The following is a 10,235-nucleotide window of genomic DNA, read 5'->3' on the forward strand; positions in this document are numbered from 1 at the left end:
CTTGTTCCCTTGCTGGTAAATTGAAGACCTTTGGCATATGTTTAAGATCAATTTGTCTAATACACTTTGTTTTTAATAAAGGAGGAATCTCCTCTGACTAGTCTGAGAGGAGCATCCTCTAGTGATAGGAGGACTACAACTACTTAACCATGTCTTTATTAGCCTGGAGAACTTAAAAAAAAAAAAAAACCTGATAAGTAAAATACAGATAGTCTACATTTGTAGAAAATAAAAATTCATTGAAATGGGGAAACCTCCCAGAACCAACTACACTTGGGCCACAAAGCCATGAATTATCCCATTGTCTATCAGAGGAGACTCTTTTGAGGAATCTGCACTTCTGTATATACACTATACTTGCAGCAATTTCAGGAGACTTATTATTTATGGTCCTGAGTCTTGGAGTAAAATCCCCTGGATTAGCCACTATTGATCACATACTACCTGGCTGCTTGCATTGCACTAGGCTTCTGAATACCAGAATCCTTCAATTCAGAGTGTCCTTTGCTTCCAAATTTTTAGCTCTTTTCATCTTTTCATTCATTTGTTCAGTCATTCATTCTAAAAATAAATTTTTGTATCTACTAGGTGCCAGGCGTGGGGATGCTGCAGTAAACCCAACCAACACAGTTCATCCTCATGGTACTTCCAGTCTACTGGATGCTTCAACTGCCCTTTCTCAAACCAGCCCTAGACTAAAAAAAAAATTTAAGTTAATTAAAAAAAAAAAGAATTAAAAAAAAACAGGGAGTTCCCTGGTGGTCCAGTGGTTTGGATTTGGCGATTTCACCGCGGAGGCCCAGGTTCAATCCCTGGTCGAGGAACTGAGATGCTGCAAACCGTGAGGCGCAGCCAAAAACAAACAAACAAACAAACAACAACAACAAAAATCCAGTCCTTCACTTGCTAGTCCTTTGAGAAACCAGTGCCAGCCTCTCCCAGAGCCCTTTCTACATGTCATTGCTGAGTTCCTGGTTCTTCGTCATTCTCCCCTCCCACAGCCGTGGCTGCTTCCTCTTCACGGCTAAGAAGAAGATGGGAGGGAGAGGCCTGGAAGGAGGAGCCCAGAGCCCACCCCACCCCCAACATGCACTTTTTCTAAAGAAGAAGCAGCAGGAGAGTCGGAGAGAGCTCCACTTTATTATGGAAAGTTAAAAAAGACAAACAAAACCAAAAAACCAGACAATTGAGAGGGAAGGAGAATTGGGGGAAGAAAGTTGAGGCGCCTCATTACTCACCCCACACCCTCGCAATTCAGTTCAATTGTGAACCACTAGGAGGAACAGAATTAAATAACTAGAGGGGGATACAGAGTTAAGGTTCCCAGCCTTCCCTCTTGGGGAAAACTGAGACAGTAATACTGAGCAAAGGTGGAGGAAGCCATACCCCCAGGTCACCCCAATGAGGTGACTTCAGGGGACAGGGGAGAGGATTCTATGTGGACACACAAGTAGATGTGGCTTGTAAACCCGGGACTTTGGCAGGTGGGGCTGGGAACTGGGGGGTTTTGTAAACCAGGCTGTGGTCAAGAGAGGAGGCAGGCACTGTAAACAAAGGGGCAGTGACCTAAGGAACAGGAGGGAGAGGTGCCTGTAAATGCAGTGTGGGCCAGGTCTCCCAGGGACATGGGTACTTAAATCCCGAGAGCCCCAGGGGGTGGTGGGGAGTCAAGGAAGGCTGTGGGGAGAGTTACCCTGCCCACGGAAATGGAGAGGGTGCTCCATCCGTACCCCCACACCGCGCCCCGTGAGCTCTGTGCTCCTCCTCAGGACTTGATGGGGATCTTGGGTCACCTAGGATGCACCAGCATGTCTGATAAGGGTGGAAACTGTGCGGTTGCCTCCGCCCCTAGAAACAGGATGAGGAAAGCAAGTTGGAAGATGTTGGTTGCCCTTCCCTGCCAGGCTTATATTCAGGGTCTGTCTGCTCTGAATCTTCTGGGCTCCAGGATCTTCAGTTCTGGGAAGGAGGGAGGTATATCCCAGTGTTGGAAGAGGGTCACCTCCGACAAGACTCATCTGTGGGAGAGGAGGCAATAAGGATAGAGAATGAGTGACGGTCTCTGCTTCCCGCCTTCCCTACCCACTGCCCACACTGAAGGCCAGTTGGCATGTAGGAAATCTTATAATATCTTCCACATCCTGAGTGCCTGTTACTACTAGTAACAGCAGCCATCACTCATTTAGCCTGGATTCTGTGCCAGCCATTCTCATAACTTGCTTAATCTCACAATAACCCCAGGAGAGGTTAAGTAATTTGATGTCCAGCCATAGTTCCTAGGTGTTCTACAAAAATTACTTAACCCTCTCAACAATTCCAAGAGGTAGTTATTATTAACCCCATTTCACAATAATAAACTGAGGCCAGAGGTCAGGTGATTTCCCTGAGGTCACACCACAATTAAGAGACAAGATGGAATTCAAACTCAGGCCTGTCTGATCCAAACCCTGTGTTTTTAACCACACTAGAGCGCTCAGAAAGAGGCCTGGTTTTGAAATATGGAGACCTCACGTGCACTTCGCTTCCCAGGACCTCCGTTTTCCCATCTGTTAAAGGAGCAGTTGGGCTAGAGGCCCTGCCAAGACCCTTCCAATTGCCAACATTAAATCCACCCCCTCCCTCCTGGACCGCAGTGTCCATTCCGAACACCAGGGGGCGCCGTCGGGCCGGCGGAGGCCGCACTCACCCACTATCAGGGCCTTGGTGCGCAGCCCGCCCTGGAGCTCTGGCTGCAGCAGTAGCAGTTCCTCCTCATCCTCTTCGTCGTCGGGTTGGGCCGCTGGCGGACTGGAGGCACTGGGGGCCTCAGGCTCCGGGCCCAGTTCCTCCAGCACCGAACTCTCGGAGGGGTATTGGTACGTGGTCTCCAGGGCTGTCTCGCTGAAGGAGATCTTGAGCTGAGGATGGGAGAGAAAGGGGGGAGGAGGCGAGGTCAGCAGGGGGAAGACTGCAGGGTAACAGGTGCAGGATGGAGAGTGGGGACTGGATTTGGGCACTCGCTGATTTTGTCCTCCCCAGCCACTCTGGAAGCCAGTTTTCCTTTCAGTACTCTCTCTCCAATCCCAGATTTTCCCTCTTCAATCATATCATTTCAAAAACATTGACTTTGACCTGAGCTTTGGCAGGGGACTAGGTGGCAGAAGTGAGTAACACAGGACCAAGGTTCTGCTTTTAGAGTGTGGGAGGCAGAAGGGTAAAAACAAATTAAAAACATGGAGGTAAGTCCTGTGATCAGAACTGAGTCTTTGGGCACCCTGGGAGCAATCAGGACGGCTACCCAGAGGAGGTGAGATTTGAAAAGAGCTGGAAAGAGCTGGCTGGGAGGGATCCCCACCAAAAGCAAAGACAGGCACAATGGTTTCCATAGCCTCGGCCCCTTGCTGTTCGGGGGAAACCCAGGACCCTGGTCACCAGCCCCTCCCACCCCCCTCACTCCCCTCCTCCAGCTGAAGAGGACCCATAGGAAAGGGTCTTGGGTCTGAGAGGGGAGCGGAGACCAACAGAAAAGCCCAGAGGAAATGAGACTCTCCCCAAAACACAGGGAGAAGATGAGCCCGAGTGCCTGAAAGGTGCAGCTGGGGGAGGTGACAGGGGCAGAGAGGAAAGTCCGGGCAAACATGGGATGGGGGTGGAGAATGCACCAGAAGGGACGTGCAGAGACAGAGGCAAATGACCAGAAGGGATCTGGACGGGGCAGAAAATCCTTCCTAAACATACTGTCTCAAGAGCAGGCGAGCCCCAGCTGCTCTCACTACCTTTTTACCCTTCCCCTTTGCCCTCCTAAGAAGCTCAGGGGGAAGGGGCAGGGTGGGATTAACTCTGGGAGCCAAAGCGATTAAGGAGACATACAGGAGGATTCCATGTGAACTGCTCAGAAAGGTCCAGATGATCTCCCCAGGCCTCCTCTGGCGTCTGTTTGGGAAACTCGGGGCTGGAGCCCTGCACCCCTGAGTCTCTGCAGGGACTGGGGTATGAGGAGAGAAACCAGGACGGTGGCTGGACAGGTGGTTGCTAACACCTGGGTCCCTGAGGGAAGCTAGAACTCAGAGACTGTGTGTGTCACTCCCTGGGTCCAAACCTGGCATTGGCCCCCACCTCACTGGGAGCAAAAGCCAGAGACTGGCCAAGGCCTACAAGGGGCTCCCAGTGTGCCTCTCCCCACTCCTCTCCAGCATCCTCCTCCACTCCAGCCACATTGGCTGTGATTTCCTCCAGCCCCACCAGGGGCACTCTTACCTCAGGGCCTTTGCACTGGCTGTTCCCTCCGCCTGGAACACTCTTCCCCCAAATATCGCTGTGGCTCCCTCTCTCTGCATCATGCTATTATAAAGTTGTCATATTTGCTCCTCCTACCTCCTGGCCCTCTAGGTTCCACTTGTCCCTGTTCTAATGTTTTCCCATAATCACTTACCACCTTCTAACCTAACCTACCAGAGAATTTACTTATTTACTTATTTGTGTCTGCTGTCAATAGAAACGTGGAAGTTGCCACAATGGGCAAGGAAGGCTTCATCCAGACCTCAGATGTGGTCCCAACAGAGGACCAACACTGGGGGAATACTGGGGGCGGGGGCAGTCCAGTCTGTACACAGTCAACCCCCAGTCTGTGTCTGTGAAACAGCTGGCTAGTAGAATCAAGTGACAGGAACCAGACCCCTTATATCCCAGTTTCTCAAAAGGAACTACTTCTATTGCTGACAGATTTACCCAAACTTCTGGGAACCCATTTCGGTTTTCTTTTCATATCACCTTTTGAGATAGCAAGCTGCTAGTTTATTATCTGCTCTGGAAAAGGATCCATTTTATTTGCTCTCCCTCCACGTTTGTCTCTCTCCCCCCACTCTGCTTCCCTCCTCACCACCAGCCCCAGCTTCTGACTGGGCTTCTCAGGAATGCACAGCCTGCATGGGGCGTGTGGGGTGGGGGGTACAGAGGGGGTGACTCACTCCTCTCATCAACTATATAAGGTCACAAGGGGGCTGGAGAGGGGAGGGGCTGGTCTCCCTGCCAGAGGGGCCTCTGGGGAAGGGCACCAGCCACAGCCCAACCCCTGGGCTCCAGTGGCAGGGCTGGGATTTCTCTCCCAGTGGCAGGGATACATTTGATGGAATTAGCCTGCAAAACAGGAGTTATTTAGGGAAGGGGGGGGAGTGTTGGGTGGCAGGGTTCTTATATTCCTGATCTGGAAGCTGGGGACAGGACATGCCTGTCCCTGATGAGCAGGGTGCTGGGCGAGTGGAGAAGGCCTGAGGGAGGGCTGAGGGGAAGGTGTCTGGGCCTAGAGAACTCTGTGTTGCTTCTTCCCCACCCCCACCCCGAGCGGCTGCTTCCTTATTCTCTCACCACATCCTGAGCACAGTTCTGGCAGGCCCATGGCCCTGCGTTTGCCACTCAGCCCCACCAGCCTTCCGGTCCCCCCCACAGGCTTCCTGTTTGGGCGATCTGCTTCCGGCTCCCCTGCTCCCTGACCTAGGTATGGTCACCCTCACAGGTCCTGCCCTGCGCTCAGACAGTCCCCGGGCTTTGGGCCCCCAAATTCATGCTTTCTCCTCTTTGCTTCTCCCCAGAGGCACAAGCCAACCTCTACAGTAGGAAGTGACTTCTCTGAACACCTCGCCCTGGTCGTTCCTCACCTACTTCCTTGCATCTGCCCAGCCTGAAGGGGAAGGGGCTGGTAGCAGTCAGAGAGCTCAGGACAGACTCAGGGACCTGGCTCGGGGATGGGAGCTTAAGCTTCATGTGAAGATGAACTGGGGTCTCAAGTGACCCCGAGCTTTGGTCCCTGTGCTTTCCCACCGATACTGAGGACACAAAAAACAAGTCTGAGGATGTCACACATGAGATGAGGACTGGAGACTAGGAAGGTCTTCCCAGCCTCTGGAGAGATGAGTTAGATGCAGAGCCCTCTCTTTCCTTAGAGTTTTTCAAGCTGGAAACTGGTGTATGGGGAAGGAGTTGGGCCAGGGCCAGGGGAAGAAGTCAGCTTGGCTGTTCCCAGCTTCCCTGCGCTGCCTTCTTCTGCTGGCCTCGGCCCCCACCCCACCCCGTCCTTAACTCCCATTGTACTCCCTGCTCTCAGCTCAGTGCCTCCAAATTCACTTCTCTTTCTTTCTACCCCAAGAGGAGGGAGAGGCCGGGATGGCAGGAAGAGAGGGGAAAACCAACTGCTGAGCCAGTTCTGGGGAGGGAGGGGAAGCCCAGGGAGGAAGGACAGGGAGGGAGTGGCGAGGGGGTATTTTGGAAGAGGAGAAGGCTTTTCTTGTCCCAAGAGAGAAGGGAGTACTGTCTGAAGCAGCGGCCCAGCTGGGGGTGTGCAACCTCGAGGTCACCCACTTCAAATGGCCTCTGTGTGCGTCTCTCCCATGGGGCAGACTCGGGGTTCAAAAGCCTTCTCTCTGCTCCTCGGCCAGCCCTGTTCCACTCCCCTCCCCCTGCTATCCTAACGTGTCCCTACTCCGCTCTGCACCCCTCTTCCTCGGGTCTGTGAGACCCTCCTCCACTCACTTCTCCCTACAAGCCCAAAGCTACCCCCTCCACCTCCCCAGGCTTCCCACCCCGACATTCTCCCCGCTGGAAGGCTGGAAGTGCTTTTGCCCTGCGGACCCTGCCCTCATAAGCTCCAGGCTGTGGCCTCAGCTCAAGTCTCCCACCAGACGGCCTGGGTTGGGTCACAGACTCAGCAATGGAAAGAACTGGGGGGCTGGGGGCTCAGAGCCTGAGGGAAAGGAGGGTGAGCAGCCTGGGCACCCCTGAGAGGGACACACCCAGGACAGCGCTTGGTTGCGGGGCAGGCTCCTTGGGCTGGGAAGTGAATGGATAAGAAGGGCTACGAGAAGGAAGGGTGTGTGTGCAGGGGAGGAAGAGTGGCGGCAGGAATTAACAAGAATGCATAGACCAAGACAAGAATACAGGCATATGAGACAGAGACAGGAGCCCACAGAGAGCTGACAAGTGGGCTTCTAAGGAGTCTGACTTGGCTGCTCCCTACCTGTTTGTGGTGCCTTTCAGGGGACCCCTTGACAAGGCAGCTGCGGCCGAGGCGGAGGTAGCCCCCCAGAACCAAGATCTCCTCGGCAGTTGGGTACCGCTTCTTCCCAGCCCCAGGGACTGCAGCGTCAGCTGTGGCTGGGTTGGCCGGAGTGGCAGGGGCTGCAGGGGGCACGGACCGCCGGGGGTTGACTGTGAAGGTGTGTCCGCTGCGGCGGGGGGCCCCCACCCCTGGCCCTGCCTTCACCCCATAGAACAGACGGCTCATGAGGGGATCCCCAGGGGACTGGGGGGCAGGTGGGGCTGGGGGTGGGGGAGACAGTGGGGCTGCTGGTGGGGGCCGGAGTTCCCCTGCTTCCTCTTCCTGCTGTCTAGAGCCTCCAGTCCCAGCGTCCTCTGGTGGGAGGGGGGAGGGCACAGAGCAGCGGTTCTGCAGGGCGCTCAGAGGCCTGCCCTGAGCCCCTGCCTCCTCCTTCTCAGCTTCCCCTTCTCCAGCCTCTGCAGCGAGAGGACTCAGGTGCTTCTCGGCAGACTCTGGAGGGTCTGGTTTCTGAGTTTGAGTCTCTGTGTCCCTGGGTGTCCAATCTCGAACCTTCCCAGAGTTCAGGGTCCATTTCCACCCTTCTGTCAGCCTCAAGCCCCTCTCGCCATCCTCCGCAGGGGTGGGCCTCTGTTCTGCTGCCTCCACTCCTCCAGAACTGCTGTCTGGAGCCTCCCTTGTCAGGGTCTCTGAGGACGCTGTAATCTCTTCTGGGACCATCCTTGGACTTGGCCTCTCTTCTTGTCTCCCACATTCCTCTGAGCAGTCTTTTCTTTCTTCTCCTGAGCTCAGCCTCCACTCTGATGCCTCCGGTTGTACCCAAATCTGTTCCTGAGACTCTCTGGAATCAGGCCTCCATTTATGGGCCTCTGTCAGGCCCAACTTCTGGTTGTCAGACTCCACTGGGCTCAGTCTATTTTCCACCACCTCTTTTCTCCTGGGGCTTTGTTCTTGAGGCTCTGCCAGTCTCAGACTCCGATCTGGAGTTTCTCCAGGGCTCAGCCTCCATTTCCTCACCTCTGACAGTCTAGAGCTCCTGTCTCCAGCCTCTCCTGGGCTCTGCCTCCAGTCTCGAGCCTCCAAAGGCCTGGGGCTCGACTCTCGAGCTCCCCCTATCCCCAGCCTCCTCTCTCTGGCTTCCCTGGGACTGAGCCGCTCTTCCCTTGACTCTCTTCCCTTGGGGCTCTGATCCCGCATCTCCCCAGGGCTGGGTCTCCGCTCCCAGGCCTCTAAAGACCCAGGCCGTCTCTCTGCAAGTAGCTCTTCACTCCGCTGCTGTTGCTGCTGCTGGCGCTCTTGCCGAATAAATCGGTTCTGGTGCACTGGCCCAATGGCCTCCAGGAGGACAGCAGACTCGTCTGGGTCTGGAGGTCCAGCCTCCGTAGTCCCAGGCGCAGGGCTAGGCTCCCCGGGAGACAGACCAAGCTTGGCCCGGCGGCGCTCCAGAAGCCCCCGCTTCCAGGCTGGCATCTGGGACAGCCGCTCCTGCTCTGCCTTCTCCCGGCCGCGAACGGCTGCCTCCTCCTGCCGGCGCCGGGCTAGCAGCTGTAGCTTCCAGTCCGGGATGGTGGCCATGGTCCCCTTGGGGAGGGTGGGGAACGCTGGGGGCAGAGAACAGGAAGGAGAGGCTCCAGAGAGGCCCAGGGGGTGAGAATGGGGGTGGGAGGGGAGGAAGTGGAGCGGAGAGGTGGGACACAGAGGAGGGCAGAGGAGCTGAGGGTGAGGACAGAGGGAAAGAGGGGGGAGCAGAGAAAGGGGAAAAACTGAGAAAGTGAAGAGGAAACTAAGAGCCAAGTTGATGGCGGTCGGGGGATGGGTTGAGAGGAAGAGTGGAGATTCAGGGCAAAGAGGCAGGAGTCAGATTTGTCAGTACAGGTTATTGGGTATCAGAGACAGTCCCCAGGATGTGAGAAGAGAGAAAAACGAGAGAAGTTGGCGCGAGGGCGAAGAGAGAAAAGAGAGGCTGGGCGTGAGAGGGACAGGGTCCAGGCGAGGTTGCCTCACCGCTACCCCAGGAGCCGTGAGAGTGGGAAGAGAGGTCAGGGAATCCCGCCGGAGAGGGGGCAGTGGGACCTGAGGGGGTGTCGGGGAGGTGGGAGGGCGGAGAGTGGAGAGGTCTAAGGGAGAAGGGGAAGTCAGGGGGCAGAGGGGCGAGGGGGTTCCGCGGCTGCAGCCCGGCGCGTCTCAGCGTGGGCCCCGGAGGTCCGGGCTCCCCTTCCAGCTCTACTCGGGCCACGCCTCTCCGGCCCCCCAGCCCCCACCCCTCCGCCCCGCACTCCGCCCCGAGGCGGGTCAGGGGAAATACCCTCCCCCGGGGACTTTCGGAACCCGGGTGTCGGAGCTGCCAGCACGTTCCCAGAACCCTGGCGTCCACCCCCACCCTAACGCGGTCCCGGCACCACCGCCTGCCTCCCCCACCGGCGGTGCCCCGAGACCCAGACGTGCGGAGCACCGGCCCTACACCTCTTTTTTTCGTAGCCTGCCAGTCCCGTGCCTGGGTCTTGGCTCTCACGGAACCCCGACATAGCCGGCCATTCCCACCCGGCTCTGACCGCACAGACAGGCAATCTCGGCACAAAGAGGAGACAGCCCAAGGTCCGGGCCGGGGACGGGAGCGGGGACGGGAGAGGAGACACCCCCTCCCCAAGTCTGAAGCCCCTCAGTCAACTCACACGCCGCGGGGCTCCTAGGGGAGGGGGTGCGAAAGAGCCTGACGTCCGGAGAGAGGAGGAGAGAGGAAGAGGAGGAGAGAGGGATCGAGGGAGATCCGGAGACAGGAGGGAGGGGAGGAGGGAGGGAGAGGAGGAGGGAAAGAGGGAGCCAAGGAGGAGGGACGGAGACAGAGACCAGGGGGCCGGGCGGGGGGAGACGGCCGCTTTGTCTGAGGACAATGGGGAGAGGGAAGGGGGCGCGGGGCGGAGCCGGGCGAGGGGGCGGAGCCTCGCTCCCTCCGACCCCGCGTGGGACTCGGCTCCGGGTCTCCTCTCTTCCCGCCGCCAGCCCTGGCGCTCCGCCGTCTGTCCCCAGGGCCTCTCACCCGGCTCCCGGATAACCCAGGTGTCCAGACCTCCGCCCCCAGCTCGCCAACCCAGGGCGGCGGCCCGTGACTCAGGCCCCTCGAGGGACTTGGGGAGGAAGCGGCAGCTGCTCCGAGCCGGGCCCGCCCTTCCCATCTCCTGCCACTCCTCCCCACGCGTTTGCCTTCCCG

The 10,235-nt window shown here is 57.0% G+C and overlaps 1 protein-coding gene across 2 annotated transcripts; it reads right to left on the reverse strand.

Annotated features, from left to right (window-relative positions):
• Window positions 1-1,121: 1,121 nt before the first annotated feature.
• PPP1R18 (protein phosphatase 1 regulatory subunit 18) lies at window positions 1,122-10,197 on the reverse strand. Of its 2 annotated transcripts, XM_082415360.1 has the most exons (4): window positions 9,700-10,187; window positions 6,989-8,628; window positions 2,687-2,897; window positions 1,122-2,018 (listed from the first exon to the last, which is right to left on the reverse strand). In XM_082415360.1, exons 2-4 carry the CDS (start codon window positions 8,600-8,602, stop codon window positions 1,999-2,001), a joined length of 1,845 nt encoding a protein of 614 aa, XP_082271486.1. In that variant the 5' UTR covers window positions 8,603-8,628; window positions 9,700-10,187; the 3' UTR covers window positions 1,122-1,998. The 2 variants fall into 2 exon arrangements, with proteins under 2 accessions (XP_082271486.1, XP_082271485.1); XM_082415359.1 differs by lacking the exon at window positions 1,122-2,018 and having other exon boundaries at window positions 2,096-2,897; window positions 9,700-10,197.
• Window positions 10,198-10,235: the final 38 nt, after the last annotated feature.

Source organism: Balaenoptera physalus, assembly GCF_965194825.1.
Source record: "Balaenoptera physalus genome assembly, chromosome: 11".
Lineage (NCBI taxonomy): Eukaryota > Metazoa > Chordata > Mammalia > Artiodactyla > Balaenopteridae > Balaenoptera > Balaenoptera physalus.